This window comes from Copadichromis virginalis, linkage group LG7 (assembly GCF_057382275.1).
Source record: "Copadichromis virginalis isolate Kocher_CV1m ecotype Utaka linkage group LG7, C_Virginalis_male_GT1.1, whole genome shotgun sequence".
In the NCBI taxonomy this organism is placed as follows: domain Eukaryota; kingdom Metazoa; phylum Chordata; class Actinopteri; order Cichliformes; family Cichlidae; genus Copadichromis; species Copadichromis virginalis.
Genome location: NC_140624.1, coordinates 53,741,912 through 53,757,421, shown reverse-complemented (window position 1 = coordinate 53,757,421; position 15,510 = coordinate 53,741,912). Strand labels below are relative to the sequence as shown.

Sequence of the window (15,510 nt, the reverse complement as noted above, 5' to 3'; positions counted from 1 at the left end):
AATCAAGTTTCTGATAATACTGAACTTGTCACCAAATCTGCAGCATTTTTTTTTAAAAATGATCATATAGTACATTTAACGAACACATCTGTTTTTCAATATTTAAATCCAACTTTACCATGACATTGTCATGTTGCCACTGAGAACATCTGGTATTGCTTTCTTTGTATGTTAGTGGGGACCCTGGCATTGCGTGCTGTTCAAAGTGCAGCACCCTTTTTCTCTATAAATGCACAGAGAAAATGTTCGTCTGGACTTGTTGCATCATGTCAGCAACAATCTTATCTTTGTCTTGGAGCTCACCGTTCAAATAGTCCAGTTTTCCAGTAATGTCCGTTAAAAATGCAAGATCAAGTGTCGACTCAGTGTCCTCCATCAGCGACGTGTCTTCGCCTTTGGATTGCAAGATGTTTTAATCATCTCCTCCTCTTTGCTGACAGCTAGCTTGTCTCCACGGCAACCGTTGCTGTGAAGACCAGTAGTCCTGATCTAAAATGAAACACTTGTTGTTGTTTAAATTAAAAAAATAAAATAATCTAATTTAGACCAATGCAAGTGTGATTTAAAAAAAAAAAAGAATAGCAACAAAAATCTTAGATGCTGCTCACTGCTAAGTGGCGCTATGGTGAGCTATTTTTAGAACAGGCCGCTGGTGACTCGTGGTCCTTGTGGCCGTGGGCACCATGTTGGTGACCCCTGATCTAAAATAATAAAATGTTTTGATCGAAATTATTTTGTGTTGTGCTCTGGAGAAGTGTTATTATATGTTGATGTACAGTGATATAGTCCAAGAATATAAATATGGAGCTTGACAAGAGGTAACATTTCCACTTTAACAAGCGCAAAGGTAACAAATGAGACACGGCTTGTTTCATTCAAAGTCCCCAAAAACCGTGCACAATTAAAAACTACTTCAAAATCATCTGATCCTTATGAGTATTTTAATCCAGGCATCACAAACACGATCCCTGTTCTCTTTTTGTAGTGCTTTTCTGTTTTCTTTAAGCTGTGCTGATACGCACACTGGTTGGACTGGTGTGTCTCTATTTTCTGCCAACAGATGGGGGTGTTGCTATAGTAACGGAGGAAAGCATAGTGCGTGACTGAAATGTTTTCTAATAAAGACGATCGACATAAATCATCACAATAAATGTGATGGCCATTACAGGTGTCTGATTAGACCAATGTTTACGCCTGGATGATATGTTGAATATGAAAATAATTCCCTATTTGTAACATATAGTTATATGTATACTTAATTAGCGTATATTGTAGGGAACATAAAAATATCATTTGGAACAAGAGGGAGCAAGTATAAGGTGCTTTTTATTTGAGAACTAAACTAGTTTAGCTACCCTAAGTAGTTTTATGTATAATTGCGCTAGATGACGCAAACAACGGCCACCTGTCGCTACGCAAAGTTTTAAGTAGATAGAAAATATACATCAAACCTATAAGTATGTAACACATTGTGGATCTTGTGAGGTACATGTTTACATTAAAGGCGTTGTCGGCGTCATGCGTGATCGCCATGGCTCATCAGACAAGGAGTGGGGGGGGGGGGGGGACCCTGACAAAAGACGAGAGAGAAAGTAGGGTTTGTTGGCCAGAAGTTACTCCGAAACCCTCTGGGACTATTCAATGCAACATCTGCCAAGGGTGGCGACCCCTTTCACACCACTCCCCTGCGTTCATATAGCATTTCTAAACGGGCTTTTCACCAGTGCAATGACACAGCGAGGAGAGTGAGCGAGCAGAGATATCGGTAAAGGCTTTATTGGACAACCCCGCAGTGACACCCCCCACCAGGCTTTTTTTTTCTTCTCGGCTGTGCGCGCGCAGGAGCAGCTGTCATTGGCGCTTGTGCCCGCGCGCTGCATTTAGCGAGACTACCCTGTTTGAAGATTATGCTGCAGCTCTTGGCCATCTTGTGTCAGACAGGATGAGAGTGTGAAAAAAACACCTACAAGGAGAGGAGCGTTTTTTTTCTTCTCAACGTTGACAGGCGAATACCACAGAGGCAAAAATCACGTCTGCTATCGGCGCTGTGTGTGTTGGAAAGACCTCGTACGAGCTGTGGATTATTCCTAGGACATCACACTGAAACCATGAGCTGGGGGACAGAGCTATGGGTGAGTCCTGGTGCACTTGTAACGTTTGCTCTCGCTTTATCATTGAGTGCGTGCGTATAACGGTTCTCAGAATAAACACGCGTGTGACAATGCGCAGTACCCCGCTTTTTTCCGCTAAAAACGATGTCTAGTGAGCACGTCTTTATGCGTGTTAGTGTTCGATGACACAAGCTAAAGGGGGGCTAATTTGTAGCAGTTATTGCGTGAGATTGTGTGTTTTATTACTACGAGGTGGCATGGTGTTGTTAGCAAGAAGGGAATGGTGCATAAATATGGGCAGCTAGCGTTAGCTCGCCATCCATTTTAGTTTACATTTGAGCCTTTCAAACCACGCTTTTGCACACACCCCCTCGCAATATAACACGGCAATTCCCGTTTCCCAGCGCAGACAAATCGTTGTGGCTGTTTGTTCTCTTTGCGGCGACGGTTGCCTTTTTTTCTCTTTGCTTGTTACCGTGTAATGAATGCATGGCTAACCCGCAGATAAATGCGCACATCTCACAGGCTGCATTATCAAAGCAAGCAGAGGAAGTAGATAAGGTTAAGTTCCCCTAGTTGTGCATCTCTGATCCTGAGGTTACTAAAACCAGAGGCAAATGTTGAACTCGTTCTTCCACTAAGTAGCAGGTTACACTCATTTCACTACTTATGGATTTATTACAGTCGCTACTTTTAAGCCCCCCAGCTGTGTAGTTGTTTGCATTCTCTAAAAAGTATTTGCATCTACAGAGAGATTTCAGATAGATTTTGAAATAAAAAGTTTTGCCATAGTAGCTGTTTCGAAATAGTAGGTTAACGCAGGTGTTGCTAATCACATTAGCGAAGGATCAGAGGTGTAATTAATGTGATTAGTAACACCTCTTATTTCATGTCAAGATAGTTGCTGTGAAAAAAAAAGAAACCGCATACTACATAGGCCTGTCTGAAAAGACAATAATATGGTTCCTGGAGTCACCAAGACCTTTATGAGCAGCAGCAGAAGACAAAGTAGAAGCCCGGTGACCCGACTACAATAAATTCCTCTACCATGATGTCACTTTTAAGCCTATTCCTCTTTGAAATTGACTTTCAGGCAGTGTTGAACTTCTTACAACCTGGAAGTAGCCCTCATCAAGCTAGCTGGCATTTCCTAATTTGTATTCAGACACATGCTCACACTTGTAAGGCAACCATGTAAAGAAAAAGGAAAAAGCAAAGCAGTAATGAACATTACAGCACTCTTTTTTTTATGACTCGATAATAGGTAGTTGCTGCAAGTGTGAAAGAGTGATTCTTCTCCCCCCCAGAGGTGCTTGCTTGTTGGCTGTTTCACAATTAATTGCACGTTTTAAATATAGCACATGTGCTAGTTTGTGCTTTGGCACAGACATGCATGAAGCCAAGCACGGAGTATAGATTTGAACCCGTCAGGAGGGTCAGAGTGTATTTACATAAACTCACGTTGCACCGTTTTTCATGCAAATATTTATAGCAAACACAGCTTCTTTTAATATGAGGTGTTCAGCTTGAGAAATGTATTTGCTTGGTTTTTACCTGTGTGCAATATATCACATTACAGTCTCTTTAGGATTGCAGCTTGGAGCCCTTTTTGCCCTGACACAAACAGCAGTCTAAAGTCAATTTTATAAGTTTGATTTTTTTTCTTCTAGTAGACATCAAGTGGTCTGGAGATAGTTAACGTAGGGATGTTTTTTCATTTTAAAAAAAATGGAGGGGGAGCCACTCACTGAATTCTCCAGTAATTTACCTGGTCCAAAGTTCACAAAGAAAACCAATGGCACTCCACATTTTGTTGCAGTTTTTCTGTGCTCTCTGTGTATTTTCATTTTTGTACCACAATGCTTGGCTGACAAATGCTATTGCCTAGGTAGTCATGCATAGCCAAAATACCCTTGAGGTACTTTACAGACTTTCATGTGTACCTTTTGGTCTGGAAAGCATTTACAAGTTTTTTTTGCAGAGAATAATGTATTACAACCAGATGCTTGCTTTTTTTTCTTAGCAGGCTGAATAGAGTCCAGACACTTGATTCTTCAACATGCAGGTTGATTTGAGCAGTGCTCTGCAGGTGGACAATGCACACAGCTAATTGGGCTGTCGTCCCAACACAGCAACCTCAGCTATGCTATTGTGGCAGCACCCACACTTTTTTTTTTTTTTTTTTTTGAAAATATTTTTATTGAAAAAAGAAAACAGTACTTGCAGTTACCGAAATACAATCAACCTTTCTTAATTTTCCTAATTAACATATATATATATGAAAAAAAAAAAAAACAAAAAAAACAAAACACAACGCCCCCCCCCCCCCCCCCCGTCCCACACAGATCAACACAACCATCAAACATATTAGAGGAATATAACAGTAACAAAAGTAGATTTAAACAGGCAATACCTCTAGACTAGCAAAATAAGAGATAAAGGGTTGCCACTTGTGAAAAAATTTGGCTGTGCAACCTCTCAACGTATATTTAATTTTTTCAAGTTTTAAAAAAAACATGACATCTTTAAGCCACCGGGAAATAGTAGGACACTTAACAGACTTCCAATGCAACAATATTAGACGTCTCGCTAATAGGGATGTGAAGGCTATAATATCCCTTTGTGTGGAATCAAGTGTAAGTGAGCGAGCAGGAATCCCAAATACAGCAATCAGAGGACAAGGATGAAGAGTTACCCCAAGAACAGTTGACATAATAGCAAAATACCTTGTCCAGAAACCTTGTAGCTCAGGGCACAGAAAAAACATGTGGCTAAGGTGACAAGGAGAACCATGGCATTTATCACATTTATTTTCCACTTCTGGATACAATTCAGAAAGTCTAGACTTAGAGAAATGCACCCTGTGTATGACCTTAAATTGAATAAGTCCAAGACGAGCACAGGAGGTGGAAGATCGTACTCTCGCTATAGCCTGTTCCCAAGACTCCTCATGTATTCGAAATCCCAGTTCTTCTTCCCATGTACGCTTAAGCTTAACATTAGAGTGGTTACTAAAAGACAGAATAGCATCATAGAGTTTCGAAATGGTTCCTCTGTGATGAGGAATAAATGATAACGTAGTTTCCCACTGCTGTTCTGGAGGCAAAGAGGGGAAATTTGGGAAACACTTAGCAACAAAATTTCGAATTTGAAAATAGCGAAACAAATGGGTAACAGGGAGATTGTAACGAGAAGACAAGTTGGGAAAACTATCGAAAACACCATCCACATATAAATGTTTGAACTGTTTTATACCCTTGTCACACCACACTGAAAATGTCGAGTCCAAAAGTGAAGGGGGAAACAAATGGTTGTCGCTTAGAGGACCCGAGGAAGACGGCATTACAAAATTAAAATGACGCCTAAACTGAAACCAGATTTTGAGTGTGTTAAGAACCACCTGATTATCAGTGTACAGAGAGGGTCTCACGGGTAAAGAGGAATAGAGCAAAGCCGGTAAAGAAGAGCCCTTACATGATGATAGCTCCAATTTACACCACGAGGAACCAGAAGATTTTAGCCAGTAGCAAAGTTTATGGATGTGAGCGGCCCAGTAATAGACTAAAAAATTAGGTAATGCAAGTCCTCCACTAAATCTGCATCGCTGCAGCAAAGTTTTAGAGACCCTAGGTGGCTTCCCTCCCCAAATGAAAGAACCAATAATCTTGTCCAGTGAAACAAAAAAATGTTTCGGCAAAAATAAGGGAATTGACTGAAATAAAAATAAAAATTTTGGTAAGATGTTCATTTTAACAACGTTAATCTTACCGATTAAAGAAAGGGGGAGATTACCCCATCTTTGAATATCAGATGTGACCCTAGATATAAGAGGAGACAAATTTGCTGATTTAAGGCCAGCTAGAGAGCGAGTCACGTTAATCCCTAAGTACTTAAACCCAGACGGACTGAGACGAAAGGGTAGATCGGACTGTTGAAGTTGACGTGCTGCCGTATTAACAGGAAAACACTCACTTTTCCCCAAATTCAATTTATAACCTGAAAACGAACTGAAGTTCTCCAGAATACTTAAAACAGCAGGGATGGAGCATGCTGGGTCAGTCATATATAATAACAAGTCATCCGCATACAATGATACTTTATGTGTAATTCCATTACGGATGATTCCCCTGAATACAGAAGAAGATCGCAATGTAATAGACAGAGGCTCGATGGCAATGGCAAAGAGTAAGGGAGACAAAGGGCAACCTTGACGACAACCACGACCCAGCGCAAAATAATCAGAGTAAACATCATTGGTATGAACACTGGCTTTAGGGGACGAATAAAGAAGCCGAATCCAGGAAATAAATTTATCACCAAAACCAAATTTCTCTAAAACTGCAAACAAGTACTCCCACTCCACCCTATCGAAAGCCTTTTCAGCATCTAAAGAAATCACAAGTTCAGGAAGTTCAGATAGACGCTTTGAGTAAATAACATTAAAGAGTGTACGGGTATTAAAAAACAATTGCCGTCCCTTTATAAAGCCATTCTGCTCTTCAGATATAATTCGAGGAAGCACATCCTCAAGGCGAGATGAAATTACTTTAGCCAACACCTTTGCATCGGCATTAAGCAGAGATAATGGCCTGTAGGAACCACAGGAGGTTGGGTCCTTGTCATTTTTGAGAAGGAGCGCTATGGTTGCTTGTGTGAAAGTAGGTGGTAATGAACCGGTTTCCAAGGATTCGTTAAACACAGACAAAAGCAATGGTGCCAATTTACCAATAAATGTTTTATAGAATTCAATTGGAAACCCATCCGGGCCCGGGGCTTTATTAGACTGCATAGCTGTAATAGCTTTTAAGACTTCTTCAACAGATAATGGGGAGTCCAATTGCCCCGCATCATTAGCACCAATAACAGGGTTTGAAAGATTATGAAGAAATGCATTCATTTTAGCTTTATCCGTGGGAAATTCGGACCTGTACAACAAAGAGTAAAACGTTTTAAAGGTAGAATTAATTTCCAAGGGATCTGTAGTAATATTGTCATCAGAGTGTTTAATAATGGGGATCACACGCGAGGAGGCCTGACGTCGTAACTGATGTGCCAACAAGCGACTAGCCTTGTCACCATATTCGTAATATGAGCCACGACTGCGTAGTAATAAGTGCTCAGCCTCTTTGGTTGACATAAGATCAAATTCTGCTTGCAAATCAAGGCGCTGCTTCAGTAATTCTGGAGAAGGGTTCAGTGTATAACTTTGATCAAGGTTACTAATTGCAGCTATAAGTTCTTTAAGCCTGGCATTAATCTTTTTATTAGCACGGACAGAGTAAGAAATAACTTGACCTCTCAGGTAGCATTTAAGAGTCTCCCATAGCAGAGAATATGAGACAGAATCATCCTGATTGAAGGACAAGAACTCCTCAATAGAGCCTGAAATAAATTCACAAAATTCTTTATCCGCCAGAAGGAGAGAGTTAAATCTCCAAAGTGGAGGGCTACGTTTATGGGTAGAAAGATGAACATCCAATAGCAGAGGAGAATGATCAGATATTACAATACCAGAATAGTCGGAAGAATTAACACATGAATTAAGAGTTCTGTCGATGAAAAAATAATCAATCCTGGAATAAGACTGGTGGACCTGAGAGAAGAATGAAAATTTTTTGATTGAAGGGTTGCGAAATCTCCATGGATCAACAAGATCATTCTGTTTCATAAAATCTGAGAATGTTTTAGACATAGATGATTGAGTCAAATTACGAGGACTAGATCGATCCAAAATTGGATCAAAAACACAATTCAGATCACCACCAAGGATAAGCAAATGTGTATTCAGAAAGGGGATGTTACTCAGCAATCTATTAGCGAATTCAGCATCATCAAAATTCGGGGCATATACATTTACCAACAAAACCTTTTTCTGCATTAGGGTACCAGCAACAATGATGTATCTACCGTTCCTATCAGCGACAACATTGGTCAAAGTGAATTGAACTTTCTTATTAATGAGAATGGCCACTCCTCTAGCCTTCGAATTAAAATTTGAGTGAAAGACCTGACCTACCCAAGGGCAATATAACCTATAATGATCCTTAATGCGAAGATGAGTCTCCTGTAAAAATGCTATGTCAGAATTTAGACGTTTCAAGTGAGTAAAAACCTTAGATCTCTTAACAGGGTTACCCATACCTCTGATATTCCAACTAATGAATCTAAGAGGCATACCTGACCCAGCAATGCTGGGGTCTATATTTCCATTAACCATTTACAAAAAGGAAGAGGAAAAAGACCAAACCAAAATGCCAGTGGCCATGAAGAGCCAAAATGCCAGTGGCCATGAAGAGCCGAAATGGGACAGCCCCCCCCCAACCCAACCCTGAACACAAATACACCCCCAAGTCTCCACAGAACAGAACAAAGGAGACAGCAGTGTACCCCCAAAGTAGCAAAAATGATTCACCGAAGTGACTGGACTAATTGTTGTCTAAATAAAAATAAAAGCGAGAGAGGGAAAAATAACCTCTCACCAACTTCTCTACAGCATAACAGTGTGCGCGTAACAGTAAACATGTTTTTTTTTTAAAAAGGAAAAAAATAAAAAGGAAACCAACCAACCAAAAAAAGATCTCACAGTACAAAATATGACTTCCTCAGAAGGAGAACTTTCCAACAAATCACCGAACGTGCATAAAATTTAAAAAAAAAACAAAAACAACATACATAAATAGATAAACAATTAAAACAAAAACAACCAAACAAAAAAATAAATAAATAAAAATTTAACAGAAACTAAAAACAACTCAGTCCTATGCAAATCAATGCAGCAAGCTTGGAGAAGATTGTGCCGGACTGGTCCGAAGTTCAAGAGTATATTATATGATCCAGTTTCAATAAATAACAATGAAAATAAAAGGAACCAGCACACCAACAGTACAATAACCAGCACAATGGCCTAAGAAAACAATGCACAGGTGGCGTTAAACCTAAGGAGAGCGTGAACCCTTAGCAGCATTACAGTATCAAACTGAGGAGCTAACGAGGCTCACCCAGAAATCAAAGTTTTGACATAATCACTGGCCTCCTCTGCCGAAACAAAGTCCTTCTCGACACCCTTATATGTGATGCGGAGTCGCGCTGGATGAAGCAGGCCATACCGAACACCGTCAATGCCACGGAGTTGCTGCCTGACCGTGTTGAATGCAGCACGAGCCCGTGCCACCCTGGCGGTGTAGTCGGGGAAGACTGAGATGGTCCGATCTCCAACTTTAATCTGTCGGCGTTCTCTAGCACGTCGTAAAATGTCGACACAGTCAGTGTGGTAATGAAACCTGCATACAATGGCTCGTGGACGGTCGCCAGGCTTAGGTGCGGGTTGGAGGGTCCTGTGCGAACGATCCAAAAGCGGCTCCTTCCCCAGATCAAATGCTTCTTTTAGCAAGGAAGCTACGGCGGCAGTGGTGCACGTGTCAGGGCCCTCCGGTACTCCCACTATCCTAACATTGTTGCGCCGCGATCTGGACTCCAAATCTTCACACTTACTTTCCAGCTTGGCTACATGAGCTGTGAGACCCTTGATAGTGTTTTTCATCTCAGCTATATCATCAGAGCAGACAGTAAGTGCGTGCTCCATCTCCTTCACCGTACCTTTTAGCTCAGACATGGTAGCGTCATTTGCAGCTTTATCGATCGCCAGCTGCGTCTTCACCGCCTGCAGGTCGAACTTAATGGTAGACAAAGCATCACCCAGAGTATCCTGAAGTTCCTTTTTAAAGATGTCGGCGATATCTTTCCTCAGCGAAGCCAGCAACTCGACCTTGAGAGCCTCAATATCAGGATTAGCTTGACATGTGGGGGGCTTTGCAGGAGACGACGGCTCACTCGAGGGTGTGGTCGCGGTTTGCAAACTAGGCCTCAGTTGTGTCTGAATAGTACTGCGGGTTTTAACATTTTTTGCTGCCATTTTACGCCGGCCCGAGTAAAACTTCTCAACAAGACAATCCACAAACCAAAACAGGACTGAAAATACGGCCAAAACGCGCGAATAAATAACAATTTAATCGAAATCGGCGGGAGCTCCCAGACTCGCGTCCTACTCCATCAAAGCTCAACCGGAAGTAGCACCCACACTTTTAAGTAGAACAAGGATGTAACTAACCAGTATGTTGTTGGTTAGATTGCATAGTTGTGCCCTGCATCTATGCACGATCTTTATTATGTACAATCCAGTTACTTTTATGTTTATTAAACAAATATAAGTAGACATCCCTCACATTTGAAGAGCTATAGGCAGAAAAGTTTTCACAATAAAATTGTTATCATAATAACTGTTTTAAGATGAGTGCACGGTTTCAGCATTAGCTGTCACAAGGCTCGAGTGTAATGTTGCACTCACTTAATGCAACGCTATCCATTTGCTATAAATCTAGAGAGAACAGCATAGCTGAACATGAATGGATGAAATATCAAAAATTCTGCTTGCGTAAACCATCCATTGCTTAATCATTGCAGCTGTAGTTATTATCCTGGCACAACACAAATTACTGGACATTAGCCTTAAAAGGAGCATGCAGCGTGACAGATGAAGGTTGAGTCACGACATGCACTGGACTTTTTCAACAAGCTCATCCTGTTGTTTCTCGCTTTGAACAGGAAAGTGTATGATATTTCAGGAAGTGAAGTAAAAGTAGAGCACAGTTTCTAAACTCTTAGCCACATGGTGAGGTAGTGCAAACAGATCTTATGGCGATATTTCTCCCTTTGCTGCTTTGTGGAGACAGTAGAGTATAACTGAAACTTTATCACAATAGAGAATAAAGTGTTAGCAGAACTGTATCAAATTACTTTTGTGGCTTGCAAATGTGAGCGTTAGACAGACTAACAGGGTAAATAAATGAACTTGACTTGTGGTGGGTCTTTATTGTTTGAACTGCATTACTCACAATGAGTAAAGCACCAACCAGTCAACTCCAAAATGTTGAATACCTTTGGTGCAACATCACAGCACCGATAATAGCATTCACTGTGTTCTTAAAGAAAGGTTTTGAGAATGTTTACTGGCATGCCATCACACTCATGTCCTTGTCACAGTACCAGTTAGATCAGTGTTACAGAAACAGTGTGTCAGAAGAGCCTAGCTATGGTTTGCAACATTATTTCTAAACAGCATTTGCCACTGACAATACAACCTAACCAGGATATTAAACATCATTACATTCTGACAAAATGCTATAAAAAGTAAGTTGGCATCAAAGTCTTTGCAAGATTGTTAGGAAATAACTGGCTTTCTTTTTGTGAAAGCAGAGAATTGAGTAAAACAATTAGAATCACAAGCATGCACAAAAGGGAATAAGCATTATGTACAAATGTGACCGAATGGAACGAAACAAGAAGGAAGTCAAATGTGGTCTAACTTGTGACTGTTTCAATGTGGACCTGGTGTCAGAAAAAAATTACAATTTTGTTCCTAACTATAGAGGTCTTGTCACCTTTAATTAAAAAAAAAAATCTAAATCAAGTCAGATTGAAGTATTGAAGAAAGCAAGACCGCAGCATTTCCTCTGAGATGTTGCTCAGATGCACAGTGTAGAGCTGGTGCTTTAAGCTGCAGAGGTGCTACTATATGAAGATCAATGAAAGAAGAAGATGCACATAATATTCTCAAAAACCAAAGTTGCATAGCTGTGAAAACTGAAAAAAGAAGTTAACCTCACCTTCTGGCTTTACAATGTGACTATAGAGCTTTCCATTATGACACACCTTGAATGTTTCACTTCTCTCGTGTGGATAATTTGGGAACTGGACAGAAGCTGCTTTTCTCACAGTTATGTTGGAGTCCACTAAGTCTGCACTGCCTGTAGGATGTAAAAGTGTCTTTTCCTGTGACATAACTAATTGATGAGGCAACATGGACAAGGCTGAAACTCTACTCAGAGAGCAGCAGCTTAAGGTGAGTTGAGCTTTACAGAAGCATCTCTGGATTTATGAATGAGGACACAATATCCCACAGAAGTGAAGTGAACTTTCCCAGTTTCTTTGATTGTGCATTGTATTGTATTGACAGTTTCACCCAAGACATGGATCTGTGTATTGGCCATCAAAAGGGAAAGTTGTACGGTTTGGAGAGGATTTGTAAACTTGCTTGCTTTCTCTTATATTTTTAATTAGAAATTTTAAGTCAACACCTGATGGTTTTAGTCTTGCATTTGCAGCAGTGAAGTATTCAGGGCTCTTTTCCTGGTGGTGTTTTTGGAGTCTAGTGTTAGGCAGATATTTCCCCAGTGTTTTCTGCTGTTCCATTTCATCTTGATTCAAGCTCCCCTGGGGTCTAGCCTCATCCCTCCTGGTGTTCTCTTGATATTCAGGGCACTTCCAGGACTGAAACCTGAGCTAGCTTGTTTCTTTCTATCAGTGTGTTGGAGTCAGTGGGGGTCAGAGCCTGAAACCCTTGGCAGACTACAACCACCATTGCTCTCACCATTAAATCTTGTACCCGTCACCACCCACCTGCTGACTCAGTGATACCACTTCCAGTCCATTTTCTCTTCTCCTCCTCCTTTAAGCTCTTGTGATGCTAAAACAAAGATGAATGAATCTGGATTTGTTCTAAAGGCTCTTAAGGAGTGAAGAGCAGAAGAAAGTGGTATTCATACAGAATTGGCTCACAGCATTTTTTTTAAAATTAGCTAGACCATTTAGAGTAGAATTTGATTTGATTCTCATTTGCTGGTTTCTTAAATGTGAAAATTTGGTGCTTTTCAGATGACACGTGACTTCCTCCACAATGGGAGCGGTTTAGGCTGTTTTGTCATGTTGTCCATGGAAATGTGACTCATTTCCTCCCACCACAGAGTGTAACTGTAACCTCTAATCTTTAGTCACCACCTCTTTTGTTATTTGTAAAGCCAGACTCTAATCATTGCTGTGACAGTGGCAAATATACAGCTGTTGAACTGCAGTCACTCCAAGTTGACATGTTGTCACCTGAACCTTGTAGCTGTCTGTATTATCCTAATTGCTGTTATATTGTACTGCATACTGTAAGTGTGACTTGTAGTGATGGTAGTGTATTTATTGTCTGTTATTTTTGCGGCTTTTACATTTTGGTTATCCCCAAAGACAAATTGTATGTGACAGCACAGATGTTACATATAACCATCTAGGAAGCATCAGAGTGTGTGTGTGTGTGTGTGTGTGTGTGTGTGTGTGTGTGTGTGTGTGTGTGTGTGTGTGTGTGTGTGTGTGTGTGAGAACGTGCTGAAAACATGGGTTTAGTGGTTGTTGTGAATGCACTTCCTGATACTTTGCCTTCTGGAAATCTGTTCATTTTTATTCAAGATGTGGTCAGACCATATTATCAGTTACTTCAGGACTTGATTCATGTCAAATTTAGTTATTTAGTGGTAATAAAAACTGGACCATGCAGACATCCAGTTACTACATGTTTGTCTCCCACTTTTTTAACTGCGGGACTCCATTTCTACCAATTACTCTAGCCCACTCATACCTTTCTTTAATATTGCTCAGTAGCTCTAGTCTCTTACACTCTTTTCATGTTCACTCGTTTGGAAACAGCTTTAAAATACTGTTTGTTTGCTTTGACCATGTCAATACAGCATTTATGCGTTGTAGTTTTTTGGGGGGGATGCACCAACTTCTTAAACAGGCATTGGTTCTTCAGCCTCAGTCCCTTCAGTTTTGATTATATCTGTGATATTCCTTCCTTTACAGTTAGAATAAGAATAAGAACTGACTTCATATTTTATGGTTAATAAGTGACTGTGTGAGCTTTTTTGAGGCTTCCTTGGAAAACTACAGTGTTGTAATGGATTCTGCTTTTGCAGGATTCTGCATTAAACCTATTTTGTCTCAGCTAGACTGGTATTTTGAATAAGGTAGAAGGTAAATTGTGTGCACTTACATTAATAATTAATAGTTAATGATGCCAGACAGAGAGGACAGAGAGCACTGATTGTAGTGTAAAATAGCTTTAACAGTAAATGCCATTTAAATCTTTAACCCTGATTCCCATTCAGTAACAGCTATGTCCCTCACATTTCTCCCTGAATAGGTGTTGCCCTCCATATACTGTACATTAAAATAGAAAACACTGCATAGAACTTTGTCAACATTTTTTTTTTTGTGTAAGTGCCTCCATGATGAGTAATCTGCCTGTCTTGTCAGGCAGCCCCTAAAAAGAGGCATCTTTACTCATATCCTGAGATGAGGCATGTTAGGGTGGAGCGAAACGACTGCCACATAATTTAGATTGCCTGGGAAACTGTAGCACATATCTCAGCTCATTTAGATAAGTGAAAGTACTCCATGTTCCCTAAGGCCTTTACCTTGTGGAGAAGTAGTACACATATTAACATGAGTGTAAAAGAGAGAGAAATGAATGGATTTATAAAATCCAGTTATGGTCCCACAGTTTGTGTGGCCTGTTAGCAGATTACTGGCTTTTGTTCAGCTGTGTTGGTTTAACAAGTACACTAGTGAAAAAAAAAAAACAAAAAAAAACAAGTACACTAGTGAAAAACAAAAAAAACAACAAGTACACTAGTGAAAAACAGCGCTCTCTGTTGTATTAGCAACACTGCTCCCTGACTGCGCTAGCAGTAGTTGTATGACTTCACTTTTAAATTGTGTTATGCCACTCAAGTATAAATGACTTCTTGCTGATGTGCGCCTTCACCTTAAAGAAAGTGGTTTGACCCTTGTTATCTGAAGCTAAGCTGGAGTGAGTTGGAAGCATTTGCAATAAATGTTCCGTGTCACTTCTGAAGAAAGTCTCTAGCAAGACAGTTGGGTCAAAGTGTAAAATACATAAGATGCAAACATGCTTAATCTAGTCTCTCATTTACAACCACAATGTTTGCCAGCAGACTTAATTATAAGGTAGTGCAGTTTGTTTGTGTTATTTTTCTTTAAATTACATAAGTCCCATGGCAGCCATAATTTTATTTTAAGACTTGTTGACAAAGATGTGCAGTAATCTCAGACAGTATAGTTTGAGCCACTGCAAAGGAACATGTTGTTAGTATGTTATTCAGTGGAAAGTATTTAAATCGGGCATGTCATGGCAACATGTAGCATGACTGCCTTGAAACCCGGCATCTATACTATTAGGGACAGCTGAGCAGGGGTGTCATTTAGAACCTGAAGTCACTATTAACTCACTGCTTTGGCATGTGTCTGTATTTATTTACCAAGCAGCAACCTCTGGGCTTGTAAAAATGAAGCCAATGTCCAAGTGCCAAAGGTGCATTTCCTTAAATGGCCTAGTGAGGCTGGTTCCAAAGATGAGCAATCTGCAGCTGTGCAGTTACCACTCTCACTTAAAGTGTCTTCACACTTAAAAGTTATTGATGTTTGAGACATGGTTGCTTTTAATGCAAGGTGGGTGCTGAGACTGTTTTGGTGCATGTTGGAGCTTTTTTAAGCTCATTAT

At 40.3% G+C, this 15,510-nt stretch overlaps 1 protein-coding gene across 1 annotated transcript in view; it reads left to right on the top strand.

Moving 5' to 3' along the window:
- The first annotated feature begins 1,731 nt into the window (after positions 1 to 1,731).
- fnbp1b (formin binding protein 1b) overlaps positions 1,732 to 15,510 on the top strand; it is a 61,442-nt gene continuing 47,663 nt past the window's right edge. The window contains exon 1 of the mRNA XM_085464161.1: positions 1,732 to 2,132. Within this exon, the coding sequence (XP_085320287.1) occupies positions 2,109 to 2,132 (24 nt within the window). The 5' untranslated portion in view covers positions 1,732 to 2,108. The remainder of the gene's footprint in view (positions 2,133 to 15,510) is intronic.